Raw genomic sequence first — 15,895 nt, 5'->3', positions numbered from 1 at the left:
TACATGATAACAATTGTACCTATACTGAAAAGCAAACAATGTGTAACCACTGTAGGGTGAATTCATGAAAAAACAACTTCTACCTTGAGGGAAATAAATGGTAAGTAAAAGAAACTGTGCTCTAAACCTTGCATTTTAATAAGGCTTACCTCTGCAATCAAAGCATAATTTGGCACCATCATTGCAAATGGTCTAAACAGGGCTTTCAAATTATCTGGCAATTCAGTTCTGCCTGCATATCCAGGATTCATTGTGATAAACGCTGCACAAGTCATAATCAGCTTTATTTCCCGTCCCTCAAACATGAATCTGAAGAGCTGTTAAAAGAGAAAAAATTAAGTGAACACTTTCTGGATATACATAAATTATTTCATATAATTATTACTTGAATATAAGACTTGTGCAAGGAGCATTGAAGCAGACTACTGCCTTCTGTTGTTGGAAAAGAGAGAGATTTCTCTCTCGATTCGATCCTTACTTCCAATATCTGCTGGGCTCAGTGTTTCCAGTTCTCTGCCTCCTTTCCTCTTCCTGGCCCAATTTGTCTCTTTCTGACACAGTCTTGAAATCTAGGCTTCACTATCTTTTGCTTATACTCTTCATTTAGCTTAGATTTAGTGGCCACTGAAACCTCTCCTCTCTATTTCTGGTAGCCCTTGCGATACTCCAATCTGGTCTTAGGCTTTGTTGGTTGAGGCCCCACTATTGCATTTTTGGTACCATCCTGTTCACTTGCATTCAGCAGCAGCTGCTTGCTGAACACCTGTTACAGGTGAGCCTCTGGGTTAGCTGTGGAGGCACAGAACTTGAAATGGTCTCACTCTTGAGCCTTAGAGAAGCCTCCAGGCTTGCTGGGTGTAGCCAGCTCTGGAAACTGCAACTTTCGGTGAAGATTCTATAACAGAGGTGCGTGCAAACCTAATAGGGTAAACCGGCAGCCTGTTTGGGCCCTGAAGAAAGAAGGAAGGCATTTCAGATAGATACGCAAGGGTAGCTTCTCTGGGCAGAAGAAGGAATAAGAAAGAGCAATGCATGTCAGGAAATGACATCAGTAATGAAGTTCCATGGGGCAAGAATAGCTATTCCCGGCCTGACCATCAAGTGGCTTGAACACTCGGCTAAAGAATGACTTTTGTCCCATGATTGGGAGGAAACACAAGAGAGCTCATTAGGATAAAAGATAACAGTGGAGAGGTGGGTAAGCAAAGGACAGGGAGAGCAGAAAAGAATTGTCCCTGGGGAGATAATGTGAGTCCGAATCTGGGAGACTCGGATGAGAGGTACTAAGTATTTTATTTTATTGTAAAGATGCTGTACAGAGAGGTTACAGTTACATGAGTAAGGCAATGAGTACATTACTTGTCAGTCATGTTACCCCTTCCCTTGTTGTTGTCCCATCATCCCTTCCCTCCCCCATCTCCCATACTCTTCTCCACTCCACCCCTCCCCTCTGCCCGAAGTTGTAAAGTTTCCAATATATTGTCCTGTAGGTATCCTTGTTGCAATGGGTCATCTTGTGTCCTTGTTTCAGCATTTGGTTGTTCCCATTCTCCTCCCCAGATTGGACAAATGTATATATAAGATGTAGGGTACCAAAATCAAGTACAGTGACAACAGGGGATGTGCCATAGGGGAAAGAACATACAAAGGAAACAACAACAATAAAATAAAATCACATGGTATATTTAAAACAATAACAATAAAGACAGCACTCTTGTGCCCATCTCTTGGGGTTCATTTCACTTAGCATCATCTTATATGGTCGTATGTACATGGATTTTGAACTTTTCAGCTTATATGATAGGATTATCCTATATGTATACTAATTATTGCAAATAAGGGAAACCATGGGACCTAAATTTCTTTGGGACTGGGTTACTTCACAATATGATTTTTTTCCAAGTCTTTCCATTTCCTAACAAATGGGGCATGCTGTTCTGATGGAATTCCAGTGTGTGTGTGTGTGTGTGTGTGTGTGTGTGTGTGTGTGTATAACATTTTCTTAATCCACTCATCTACTGAGAGACATCTGGGTTGGTTCCATATCTTAGCTATGGTGAATAATGCTGTGATAAACATAGTCGTGCTTTAGTGTGGCCTTGTTTGTGATCATTTGGGTAAATGCCCAGAAGTGGGATTGTTGGGTCATAGGGGAGCTATATGTGTAGTTTTTTGAGGAACTTTCATCCTGATTTCCAGAGTGATTGGACAAGTTTACATTCCCACCAATAGGCACTAACTATGAATAAATATAATTTGGTGACAGTTTGAATTTGGGATAGTAATGGGGGCAAATGGCAAAGTCAAGGTTTCTAGTTGGGCCATTGGATGAAGGTTACACTATACCTGAGGAAGACAGGCAAGGCCAAGGTAGAGTTGGGGCCACGTGTCACACATCACCTAAAACCTTGGGAAAGTGTCAGGTACTTCACAAGGGTCTGCTAAACGATTAAAGTCTAATGAAAAGAAGTTAGTTACCATGACTTTGCCATTTAGCACCACTGGACTCATTAAAGTCCAATTTTTGCTTTCTTTTTAGTTCTGTAATTTGTTGCTTTGCAGAGGTGACAATTTAAATTAATAAGTCTTCATCAGAGTACTTTTAATGAGAATGACTTCTGTCCCTGAGCTGGAGCCTCAGGCCAGAAACCCTACTTGGCCAGGATAAATCTCATTCATGGAGTCTGAGGAAGTTTGAGGGCTCTTGTGAAAGGGATGAAGGGACTAGTGGGGGACTCAGGGCAGTTTTTGCCAGGGGCTCCGGCAGTTCTGGTTTGTACAGTCTGCTCAGTGCTGCCCTTTGGAGACTAACTCAGAAGGTTGACAAAGAGTTGTAGAGGAACTGCTCCCATCCTTGGATGCGATCAGTTTCCAAATACAAAACTCCTTCTTCAGGAGCTTGCTTCTGTGGGCCTAAAACAAATGTCAAACAACAGGAAGACTTTAGAATGTACATTTGGATTTCCCCATCTACTGAGGAATGGAGAGATGGAGTCCTTGGGTTTCTCCAGACTTGTCTCGTTTTTCTACCAGCACTACATTGAACCTAGAGGTCATGATGAGCATGGTAGAATCCAGCAAAGACAGCATAAAGAGAGAGAGAGAGCAAGAGAGCAGGGAAGTAAATGTCAAAGGCAAGAAGAAGAAATGTGAGGAGGAAAACAGAGTGTGGAGGTCAGAGGAACAGTGTGTGTGTGTGTGTGTGTGTGTGCGTGCGCGCGCGCGTGCGCGCATGCGTGCCAGAGAGGTGGCATGAAGAACAAAGGTCAGGGAATGTGTCACACAATCTTAGTATCCCTATGTCCCAGCATAGGGCATCCTCTTGGATGAGGAATTAATTTTTTCAAGTAAGTCCTGTTGCTACAGCTTTCATTAATTATACTAAAAATGCCTGTCTAAAGTTAGCACTGTCCTTCCTAAAATGCAATGATCTGGATTCATTACCAATTGGAGAAAAGCTACCTCAATGTTTTACCTTTGCAGCTTTGGCATTCCTGATGGTGATAAGTTGCTGGGCAATAACTGACAAAACTTCTATGTCAATTCGATTAAATTCATCAAAGCAGCACCAGGCCCCGGACTGTGCCAAGCCGCTGAAGAAGCGCCCCATCATCTGAAAGCAAGCAAGCAACAACAACAAGACAAAAAACATTCAATTTTAGATGGCATAGTTCAACTCCTTCAAAAGTTAAACTATTGTCTTGGGGTGGTAGCTCAGTGGTACAGTATTTGCTATTAAATTCTAGGCTGAAATATTAAGGAGACAAGAGGCTTGTAAACAGGCAATAGCTTGATGTCAATATTACTATGACTGTTATAGTTAACTGTATTATATGTCAGAAACAAGCACCTATTTACAAGAGGAAATAGAAATTTGCTTCTCTTTAAGTGATTCACATCTAATTTTTTATTTTTAGGTAACATGATAATCTGATCAATGTTTTTTCTTTTCTGTTACATCTGTTGACCACTGAAGAACTGGATGCATCCTCAAAGAATCCAATGCACAGAGGAATCAAACAAGTACTTTACAGAAACTTTGGGGGAATTCTACTAATGGAAACTTCCATTGTCTTTAGAGAATCCTCTCGATGGATGCCTTCTGGGCAGAAGGTATCCTTTCACGGGATAAGGTCATGGTTCTTGATTTAGTCTGTGGCAGAATCCTAGTGGTGAAGAAAAATGAGTAACTGTGGCTATCTGAGTGAGGAAAGACTTTGGACATCTAATTCCAGTATTAGTTCATCCTAAATCAATGACATCTGTAATCATTCTGTTCACCAATCAGATAGTCCTTCAGGTACTGGGTATTAGGATCTGAGTATCTTTTTGGAGAACATAAGTTAATTCAAATTCGGAGTGAGGTGCTGGTAGAAAATAGGGGAAATTCTGTGATGTATATAATAAAAATACCTACCCAGAATGCTTAAGAACAGCCTACCAGAAGCTGTCACAGGTAAAGATGCAGCAGTTACTTGATGTAGCCAGAAGAGAGGGCTGTTGAGTCATATTTTTGTGGTTTGGATAGAGTTGTTTTATGTTTGTGGTTTAGACATGATTATGGCATTTTTTTTTTTTTTGGTTTTGCTGCTCAGTGGATGTATAGGGGCCTAATGTAATGTTGGTAGTTGGTGAAATTATGTTCAGCTAGACAAGCAAACAGTGGGATTAAGCCAGGTTAATCTTTCAGTGGATGGCCATCAGGGACTCCTCCTCCCCTTTGTTCAAGAGACCAAGTGTTTAGCGGTTGGGTCATCATTGGGAACAATGTTTAGAGTTATTTCTACCATTTTGTTTTGGAACATTTTTACTTTGTATAAGAGGTAGAAGATTACCATCATTCTGCCATTTTCAATACTTTCCAGCAATTTTTACTGTTGCTAAAGGAAAGTTCAGATAGTACATTATTTCATCGTAGATTTTCTGAAATGTAAGAAGCTAACATTTCAGGTCCCACCCAAGATCTACAAATCAGAATATGCATTTCATTTTTAATCAGAATATGTATTTTAAAGAGGTTTAAATTGAACATGTCCTGGTGACATTTTCCAAAAAGAAATGTATTGATTACCTGACTTATGATAGAAATTCCTCTCTATAACATCTTAATAATAACAATAAAATTAACATGTCCATTTATATTTACAATGCATCTTGACCAGAGTCACTCTTCTCTCATTCTTTCCCCAGAATATGTATTTATATTTAATAAAAGATCTCTAGATGATTCATGTGCCCAGCGTAGCTACACAAACATTGTCTTTTAGAAGAAGTAAAGAAAATGGAAAAACAAAGTAAATACCAGTCTACTACTGCAAGTTCTTAGAATGTTTTCATTTGAGAGTTTGAGGTTTTGTGAAGTTATGTTGATCTTTCTCTATGGGTCTAATATTCCATAAATTCTACCATGAACAATCTGTGTGTGCCACGTGAAGGGTTTGCACAGTTTTTACTTTCAGCCCTCAGGCAGAGCAAAGCAAACAACTGTACCAATACAACAATGTGTACATTTGGCTGTCAGTATAGTCTTTATTTAAAGGTTCTGGAAAGTGTCCAAAGTTAATATGGAAAAACATAGAAATAAATTTATGTTTTTGCCATTTTAATAGCAATCACCAAAAGAACTAAAAATAAATAAGCATCAGTGAAAGTTTAAAAGTACGTTTAGAGGAGTCTTTTTTTTATTTTGTACATTTTTTATTATAAAAATGCTGTACAGAGGGGTTGCAGTTACATGAGCAAGGTAATGAGTACATTTCCTATTGAACATTGTTGCCTCCTCCTTTGTTTCCCCCCTACCATCCCTTCCCTCCCACTTCCACAACTATGCCCACGCCTGCCACAGAAGTTGTAAAGATTTTTTTTCAGCATAGTGTTTTATACATCTCATTGTTACAATGGGTTATCCTGTATCCTTACTTAAGCATTTTGTTTTTTCCCTCCCCCTCCCTGAATTAGAGAAGTGTCTATTCAGGGCCCCAACGTCAAATACAGTGAAAACAGGGGTTATACCATGGGGGAGGAACATACAAAGAAACAAAAATAATCAGCCATTCTAATAAGTAGCCATCCTAACTGGAGTGAGGTGGTATCTCAATGTTGTTTTGATTTGCATTTCTTTTATGACTAGGGAGGTTGAGCATTTCTTCATGTGTCTATTGGCCATCCTTCTTTCCTCTTCAGAGAAGTTTTTAGAGGAGTCTTGAGGTCAAAGTGATATACAGAGGGGTTACATTGATGTGAGTCAGGTAATGAATATAATTTCCTTTTGTACAGTGTCATCTGTCTCCTCATTCTCTAATATTCCTTTCTTAATAGAGCACACAGCTGTTTGAAGCTAGTTTTCTTGAAATACTTCAACCAAAACAACATATTGCAAATAGACTGAATGTGGCAGCAAATATGAGAATCTGGCTGTTTTCTAGCAGGTCAAACATCAGAGATTTTAAAAAGTAAAAAAAATGATGCTAATTAATTTGTTTTGTTTAGGAAGCTGTGTTACACAAAATATGTTTTTGTTCACATGGAATGGGCTTGTTAATATTTTAAAACAAAAATTATATAAATAACCCACTTTTATTTCTAACATGGTGATTATCAGCAGATGTAATCTGTAAGAATGTAAGAGCAAGTGCCAGTAGCTCATGCCTGTAATCTAAGTATTCAGGAGTCTGAGATCTGGAGATCATAGCTCCAAGCCAGCCTACACTGACAAATCTGAGAGACTCTTATCTGCAGCTAACCACCCAAAAGCTGAAAGTGAAGGTGTGGCTCAAATGGTAGAGTGTCAGTTTTGGGCATAAAAGCCAAGGAAGAGTACAAGTTTGTGTACAAGCACCAGTGCTGGCACAGGCACGGGCACACTTGCACACATGCAGAGTGTGGAAGGCTCCATGACCCAAAAGCTCGAGAACCTTATCACTATGCTGTATCGCATACATATTGCTGTCAAGACACAAGTCTTCATTTCCCATCTTCTCTTGTAAGCTTATTTCTTGTTCCTTGGTTTTACTGATATCTTCTTATATTTTATCTCATTTCTTTCCATGTACGGACACATAGATATTTAAATTTTCTACCATTTGGTAACACCTCCCCTGGCCTCAGTTTTCTCTTGGGCTACCCAGCTCACAATGCATTCGCTCCTCTGGTTCTGTTTACTCTAACCATTCCTTGATCCAGGTCTTTCCCCTTGTTTTCCATCACCCCATTCTCTCCTTGTTTTGTTATATCTTGTTGAAAACGGAGAGAACCACATGAAACACCTGAAATTAGTATTTAGACGGATGAACTGTACCTTGTAGTCCAAGCCATCGGAACAATTAAAGACCACACACTGGATAGCAAGAGCTTTTGCTAGGTCTTTGGTGGTCTCTGTTTTCCCAGTGCCAGCAGGACCAGCTGGTGCACCCCCTAGGTCAAGCTGCAGAGCCCCCATGAGGCAAAGATAGCAGCGATCCTAAAGAAGTCAATAAATTGTCATTATTAAAGGAATTGACTTTGGATACAAATTCCTAAGTCATTTTCTTTCTTTAGGAAGAGGGTCACTATTCCCATGAAACATTTTATAGCCACTGAAACATACTCAAAGATCTGTATATAGCTAAATAATGCAAATCTTGGTTTTACAAAGTTGTAGTACATCAATTCTTTTCAAAAGTTTATGCTAGATAAAAAAAATTATGCTGGTTAAAAACATTACTCATATTGCCAGGTATGGTGGCTCATGCCTGTAATCCCAGCTACCTGGGAGGCTTTGATAGGAGGATTGTGGTTGGAGAAACAGCCTAGGAAAAAAAAATTAATAAGAGCTAATCTCAAAAACTAAGCTGGGCATGGTGGTGCATGCCTGTGGTCCCAGCTACTGGGGAGACACAGGTAGGAAATTGGCCCAACAAAAGAAAGCAAGACTTCACCTGAAAAAAAGGTCTGGGGGTATGGCTCAAGTGGTAGGCAAATGAGTCCCTGAGTTCAAATCCCAGGACTGGGGAGTGAAAAACACTTGTGATAACTTATACAAGTCAGTCACTTACCGTGAGAGGAGTAATAACTAATCTTGGACAGGCTCCCAAATATTCATAGCCGTAAGTGTACTGAGAAAGTGCCATTCTAGCTACGCAATTATCCAGGTCGACATCCCAGTAATAGCGCAGTTGCCTCTGCCAGTCAAAGGAGTTGACTGTGTCTACCTACACAAAAGTGATAAGCATAATCTCAGATGTGAGCGTAGAGGACACACATATTTCAGAAGTAAGTATGTGAATTGACCTCAGTCAAATGTTTACCTTGGCTTGCACAAGTTCAGTGACTATATCTCTTGCGTGCACATCAATGGTAATCAATGCAGTTATAATGTTTCTGTGGATTTTAGGAAGACTGCCTCGAACTAGTGCAGCGAGGGCATTTAATCTCTATAATTACAAACAAAAAAAAAACCCTGTCCATGATTTTTTTCCACATTAGCTTGTTTACTCATATTTTTACCATTAAATTTAGAGCACCTATCTCCTAAAAACCATCTAAGAATTTATAATTCTGTAACAAAGTAATGCTTCCACTAATTCCCATTGGATTTCTGTGAAATATTTACTGTCTTATTCTTACCTTTGAGGAGACTGACAGAGTGGTAAATAACTTGCTGGCAGTCACAGAGTTATAAGGTAGGAAAGAGGCTCCAGTAGACCTTTGTTTGCCTGTCCTGGGGACTCCACACTGTCCCTGAGCAATTTTTTTTTAGCTCAAGGCTAGCTCTACCACTTGAGCCACAGCTTTACTTGTGGCTTTTTCTTGGTTAATTGGAGATGAGACTCATGGACTGCCTGAGCTAGCTTCAAACCATAATTCTCAGGTTTTAGCCTGGTCAGTAGTTAGGACCACAGGCACGAACCACTGGTGTTTGGCCCAGGAAAGTTCACATTCTCAATCGCCACATATGCTGTCTCTAGAGGAATATCTGTTTGAAAATTAAATGTAATAGAAGGTGATGCTTTTCACTTCTAGGGGGTAGTTTTTCCACTGGTAATCAGAAAACCTGAGCATTTTAATCAGGACAATGACTAATTAAATAAGTACAACTATTTGTAAAGCTCTTGCTTTCCATTTAATTGTTAAATCTTTATCAAAGGGAAGGGGTGCCTCTGAGGGTTGAGGACCTCTGATGGATTGTCACTCAGACCAATCTCAGCTGAAGCAGCTACTATGGAGAGGTCAGTACAACTTTCTTTGGGAAGTTATTTCTGTCTTCTGGGGCTCAGGACTTATTGTGAGCTTAAACTTCTCTTTAAAACATCAAGCTGGGTACAGGGGTTCATCCTTCCAATTCTAGCTGCTAGGGAGGCAGAGATGGGAAGGATTACAGTTTGAGATTAGCCTGGGCAAAAATGTTAGGATCTCCTTCTTTAATAAAAAACCTGGTCATTGTGGCATATGACTGTTAATCTCAGCTACATAGGAAGTATAAACAGGAGGATCTCAGTCCAGGTCTGCCTGGACATAATGTAAAATTCTATTGGGAAAAATAAACCACAAGAGAGTTTGGGACATGGCTCAAGTGGTAGAGTGCCTGCCTAGAAAGCAGAAAGCACCACGTTCTAACTCTAGTGCTGGTAAATAGGTGTGCATTCACACACAGACACATACACTCACACACACACACACACCACATAAACTTTTTTTATATATATATAAGCGAGTTCCACAAAGACAAACATCACTTTTTCTTTTGTGGAAACTAAGGTAAAGCAAAGCAAAACAAAAGAATCAAGGCTATGAAAGTAAAAGGGGGACTGTTAGGAAGGAGGAAGGGGAAGGGAAAAGGGGAAAAAGGTGTGTGTGTGTGTGTGTGTGTGTGTGTGTGTGTGTGTGTGTGTAGGGGGGAGGATAAAAGTGTAATAGGGGCCAGGCACTGGTGCCTCATACCTGTAATCCTAGCTACTCAGGAGGATGAGATCTGAGGCTCAAGGTCCAAAGGTCCAGCCTGAGCAAGAAAGTCCATGAGACTCTTTTTATCTCCAATTAATCACCAAAAAGCTGACATGGAGCTGTAGTTCAAGTGATAGGGTACCACCTTTGAGCAAAAAAGTTCAGAGACAGCACCCAGGTCCTGAATTCAAGCCCCAGAAATGGCACATACACATAAAAAAGAATAATGAGGGAAAGGATAACTATGAACAAAATGCATTATATGCATGTGTGGAAATGTGATGAAAGCCCTTATTATGTCAAGTTAATATGTGCCAATAAAAATACATAAACTTCTGTGAGAGGTATGCTGACCCTAGTACATACATTTAGTACCTAACAGTTGCAAACCATTGTAACACTGATGCTTTCTTCTTGAGTTGTTTTTTTTTCCGTTGTTTTAATGAGTACTCATGTAAACTTTAAATAAACACCAAGGATTTAGTGTCCTTAAATAACAATGAACAACCTGGTTTCAGTGAGGATCCAGAAGTGCTTTGAAAGTCACATGAGGCCATTGGAAATTTTGCAATCAGGTGCATTTGCATTTGCAGTGGTAGTAAAAGCCACCAAGACCATCTGTTACAGCAATATGCTCCATATCACTGTTAAATCTCACCTCAAAATTTACTTTTTCAAAAACTTCCAGGGCCTCTAAATGACTCTTCTCTTCTGTTTGTAGACACTCTGTCAAATCACGGCACCACATGATTTGAGAAACGGTCAAGATGACCTACGATAAAACATATGCTTTATGTGTGGGAGTCATCTCACCAAAACACAAAGGATCCAGAGACAGACATCTAACAAATGTGTTACTTGAGAAGCATGGCCAGAGATCACCCATTCTGTCCTCGGTTTCCCCTGATAGTCAGCCATGGCAGCCTTGCACAGGCGGCGCAGAGATGAGAACATGGCTTCTTCTACTTTACCCAGCCATTCCTCCACGTTGCCTCGGGCCTTGAGGCCTTTGCCCAAGCTAACCTAGAAGGTAATTAGGACAATGATAAAACAGTTCAGTGGAACTTGTAACCTGGGCATCTTCTCTTTCTCTGTCTCTCTCTCTGTCTCTGTCACTCTCTGTTTGTCTGTCTCTCTCTAGTTGGTTGTAGGCTTGAACTCGGGGCCTGGGAGCTGTCTTTGAGTGCTTTTGCTCAAGGCTAGCACTCTACCACTTTGAGCCACAGCACCACTTCCAGTTTATTTATTTATTTATTTTTGAGTAGTTAATTGGAGATAAGAGTCTCATTGGGACTTTTCTGCCTAGGTTGGCTTCAAACCACAATCCTCAGCTCTCAGGAGTAGCTAGGATTACAGATGGGAGCCATCTTTTCTATTTCTGTAGCAGAACCATGGGTTACACAAACACAGAAAGCTGAAACTTGTGATTGCTACCCTAGTCCTGCTCCTCATTCCCCACTCCCCACTTCCTTCCTCACTGCTTTATTTCTCTGCTTCCTCCTCCTGAGCCAGTTCCTAGACAGGGGAGTCTTCATGTGCCACATGATGTTCTTCAGATATTTTCTTTGGCATACATGCTATTATCTGAGTTTTACCCCCGACCATACCACTAAAGATTTTTCTCATTAACGTTACCCATGTCACCACAACTACTTCCAAGAATATGACTGTCCTGTTTGTTTGCCACTCTGTCATCCGTTCTTTTATACTCGAAGTTTCACATTTTGCCAAGATTCGGTCCCAAATCCTCCCTTTCTGTTTTGCACTATTGATGAGCAGATTCTTTAGCAAGAGGACCGATCTGGGACAAAAAAATATTTATAGGTTCCCAAGACTCCCATCACTGTGCTTGAATTGGGCTCAAATCCTTGGCATTTCCCTGTGCAGTTCTGGAATGTTCTACCCTCTCATGGTCACACAGAGATACTTCTCATCTTTATTGGCTGATTAAGTGTGTGTGTGTGCGCGCACGCACACATGTGCACACACATGCACATGCGTGCACATACGCGCATGTGCTCTGTTGTAGTCACATTTGCTGATGCATTCATGCTCACCAAGAGCAGTGGAGTGCTCTAGAGATGCCACTGCAGTAACTACCACTTCCGTAGTGCTCTACTTTACAGATCCTCATTATCCCACTAGTCAGGTTCTATTGTGATCCACATTTTACAGAAGACATTAAAGGATGAGTCTTGGATCCAGAAAGCCTGGAAGAGAACTGGTGCTCTCAGTCACCCACTACAGCATCTCCTGTGGAGGGTTGGATAAATACAACTACAATTTTCTCCATTCTGGTTCCAAGAAGAGAGAACAACTGTCTTGTTATTGCTTTTGATAGTAGTATTTTAGCTATTTTGCAATTTCCCCACTAGACCAGGAACAATTTTGAGGCCAAGGCTCTTTTGAGCTTTGAAAAGGCTGAGCTAGCAGAACACCAGGCATTCTTAGAGAGAGAACAGATAAACCTCTAGCCCTACCAGAATAACAAAGCTTACTGATAAGGAATTATGACAAAGCATCTTACCCTTTCTCCCTCTGGCGACAGCATTGCCAGAATATCATTAGTATAAATTTTCTCTGGTTCTGTATCAATGCCAGGAATTTTCCCTTCAGTAGGAGGCATGAGTGCAAATTCAAGCCTTGAAATGGAGTCAAAGCACTTCCTTAAGTGTGGCTGCACAGCCTGGGGATTTCGTGTCTGGGCCAAAATCTCCAGAAGTTCGTCATTTGACAAGAAGTAAAATCTAGATTAAAGAGAATCCTTAATGAGCTTGGAGATGAGCCATAGGTAGACAAAAAATGATTTCCACAGTTGTATTTCTTCCCATGCACTGATTTCCTGGACTTTTGACTATATTGGTTTGGATTTCTGGGGAGACTGTGAGTCTCTTAAGTAAGTTTTCTGTGAAGATTAGTGATGATGCGGTTTAAACGTCTAGAATTAGTGGCTAGTATAATTTTTTCCATAAAAGTTATTAAAAAGGCTAGCTTTTGCTTAATTAGCTTTGTTTCAGTATCTGACTTGCCTTTATTCCTAAAGATATATTGCTTATTTCCCCTGATTCTATTCTAGTACCTTACATATACCTAGTATTCAATACATTCTCTTTTTTGTTTGTTTGTTTTTTTTGGTGCTAGTCCTGGGGCTTGAGCTCAAGATCTGAGGACCTGGGCACTGTCCCTGAGCTTTATTGTTTAAGGGTAGTACTTCCCACTTGAGCCATAGGCTTTTTGGTGCTTTAATTGATCTTTCCTGTCTGGGCTGACTTCAAAACATGATCTTCAGAACAGGCATGAGCCACTGGTGCCTGACTAATACAAATTGTCAACACATTTTTTTCAACTCTATGAAAGCTATACTTACATAGAAACAAAACATTTTGTATGCATTTCAACAATGTTATCAGAAAGATGGGTAAAAAATCTTGTGAACTCTTGTGAAACTCTGGAACACCACTTTGTTATAGATAGGGGATTGGCAAACTAAAGTCCACAAGCTGAATCTGGCTAGCTACTTGTTTTTTAAAATATAATTTTATTGTTATTATTAAGGTGTTATTCAGAGGGGTTGCCATCGCATAAGTTAGGCAATGAATACATTACTTTTTTGGACAATGTCACACCTTCCTTCATTCCCCTCTCTCCCCCTTCTCCCCCATTTCTCCTTCCTGTGACACAGTTTACTTTCCATATAGTGTATACTGAATAGCATGATTGCATTTGTTAACTCTTCCTCCCTTCCTTGCAGTGCCCCTCTAAAAACAAAAAAATACAAAGCAAAAACACCACCACCACTACCAATTACAATACAACAACAACAAGAAACTCCAGTCTCAATTTCATGTAATTCATTTTGATAAATGGTGGCTACTTGTTTTGTAAATAAAGAGTTATTGTCACAGAGATGTGTAGATAAGCTGTCTATGGCTCCTCTTGTTCTAAAATAGTGGAACGGAACGGATACAATAGACTATATGGTTGACAGGGCTTTTACATATTTGCTGTGTGGCCTTCTATAAAATGTGTATGGTCCCTACTCTAGGTAACTAAAATATCTAAATGCCAGGTTTGCTTGAACTTAGATCTGGGCACTGTCTCTGAGTTTCTTTTACTCAAGGCTAGTACTCTATTACTTGAGCCACAGCTCCACTTGTGACTTCTTTTGGCAGTTAATTGGAGGTAAGAGTTCCCAGACTTTCCTGTTTGGGCTAGCTTTGAACTGTGATTCTCAGATCTCAGCCTCCCGAGTAGCTAGGTGTGAACCACTAGTGCCCAGCTGTGCCAGCTTTTCTGTAATATAGTTTCAGTACTGTGTTTAAGCTTTCCAGTGGAATTTGACTTGCTAATTCCAGTTGACTTTGTGGTTCAAAGGAAAAGTGGGAGCTTCAAGGTAGTAGGAATAATTAAATATTGAGATATAAGACAGTGGTTTGTGCACATTTTTTCCCTATTCAGTAAGAGACCTTTTCTTACTGCTGCCACCCTCCCTATCTTTCTTACTTTTTGGAGGATTAAGTGCATAAAGCAGCGTTTAGTAAATGTCCTGGGTTGCTGGTTGCAATAAGGAAGAGCTTGAATGACTTTCCTTAGAAAATCATTCAGCTGGGGCTTGGGAGGTGGCTCAGTGGTAGAGTGCTTGCCTTGCATGCATGAAGCCCTGGGTTCGATTCCTCAGCATCACATAAGCAGAAAAAAAAGCCGGAAGTGGCGCTGTGGCTCAAGTGGTAGAGTGCTAGCCTTGAGCTGAAGAGCTGAGGGACAGCGCCTAGGCCCAGAGTTCAGGCCCCACGACCGGACCCTTCTCCTTCCCCCCACCCAAAAGAAAATCATTCAGCTAAGTTTTCAGCTAAGTTTTAGATTAGATTCTTCTCATGAAATGTGCTTCTGAGACTGAGAAGCAGAAGCCACTATTTCACCCTCACCTCCTGGACCTTAAGTATGTATAGCATGGATGTATTGAGAAGGCAGTGTTTCTTCTTTGGCTGTCAGATCTTCCTGACCTTCATCCCTTTTGTGTGGTAAGGAGCTGAGACTGACCACAATTCAGATATTTCTGCTGGTGCTTCCAGATTTTCTTTGAATGGTCCACATTTTTTCCCTTCTACTACTGTGACAATTTCTTATTTCCTGCTGATCAACTTAAGGGTAATTTCCCAGGACACCCAAGCTAATTTTTCACATATGTGGACACATAATATAGACATGTATACACATGCTCATCTATCCAATAGACATGTGTACACATGCTCATCTATCCAATGGTAGACCAGTGCTATAATCAACAATCCTTTCAGCGCTGTGAATATTTAACCCACTCAAATCTTTACCAAGTATTGTAGATTTATTCTTGAGACTTAACACTTCCCAATCAATATATTGGCTAAAGTTTCATTATCATAGATCTCTCTTTTCTCTCTCTCTCTCTGATTTTCTGATATTTTGAGGTTATAACCATAACAGTCAATTACTAAAGAGATATCAGTGTTTTACAAACTTACCTTGGAAAGATAACTCTCTTTGATTCTAAATATGCTTCTAGACACTTCTGAATTTGGTCAAGTAATGCATTGTTGTTCTGAAAAGTCTCAAGAAGACCTGCTCAGTGGGAAAAAATAATATTGGTAAAGTTATATTCAAATAGAGAAAGCAATTTAAAGGAAAAGTAGAATATACTATCTTATTATAAAAATCTTTAGTTTGATTTGATGGACAGTTGGGTTAATAATAACCTAAGAACCTTATTACTTTTAATAACATTCATTTTAATATTTCTATGTATTTCACTTGAAATATTTTTAGCTGGCATCTGCCATTGTTAGGGGACTGGAACTTCACAAATAAAAGCCAGTGTGGCCGGGTGCTGGTGGCTCACACCTGTAATCCTAGCTACTCAAGAGGCTGAGATCTGAGGATCACGGTTCAAAGCCAGCCCAGGCAGGAAAGTCCATGAGACTCTTATCTCCAATAAACC

At 40.1% G+C, this 15,895-nt stretch overlaps 1 protein-coding gene across 1 annotated transcript in view; it reads right to left on the bottom strand.

Annotated features, from left to right (window-relative positions):
• The window catches only part of Dnah6 (dynein, axonemal, heavy chain 6), a 195,288-nt gene that overhangs the window by 107,144 nt on the left and 72,249 nt on the right, over positions 1-15,895 (bottom strand). The window contains exons 20-28 of the mRNA XM_013035434.1: positions 15,423-15,519; positions 12,449-12,668; positions 10,780-10,944; positions 10,580-10,693; positions 8,286-8,411; positions 8,034-8,189; positions 7,298-7,459; positions 3,476-3,613; positions 150-317 (exon numbers count right to left, since the gene is read on the bottom strand). Coding sequence (XP_012890888.1) covers positions 150-317; positions 3,476-3,613; positions 7,298-7,459; positions 8,034-8,189; positions 8,286-8,411; positions 10,580-10,693; positions 10,780-10,944; positions 12,449-12,668; positions 15,423-15,519 — 1,346 coding nt within the window. The remainder of the gene's footprint in view (positions 1-149; positions 318-3,475; positions 3,614-7,297; positions 7,460-8,033; positions 8,190-8,285; positions 8,412-10,579; positions 10,694-10,779; positions 10,945-12,448; positions 12,669-15,422; positions 15,520-15,895) is intronic.

The sequence above is a fragment of the Dipodomys ordii genome, unplaced genomic scaffold, assembly GCF_000151885.1.
Source record: "Dipodomys ordii isolate 6190 unplaced genomic scaffold, Dord_2.0 Scaffold212, whole genome shotgun sequence".
NCBI classification, from domain to species: domain Eukaryota; kingdom Metazoa; phylum Chordata; class Mammalia; order Rodentia; family Heteromyidae; genus Dipodomys; species Dipodomys ordii.
Note: the sequence above shows the minus strand (reverse complement) of the source record. Positions and strands in the feature narration are given on the sequence as shown.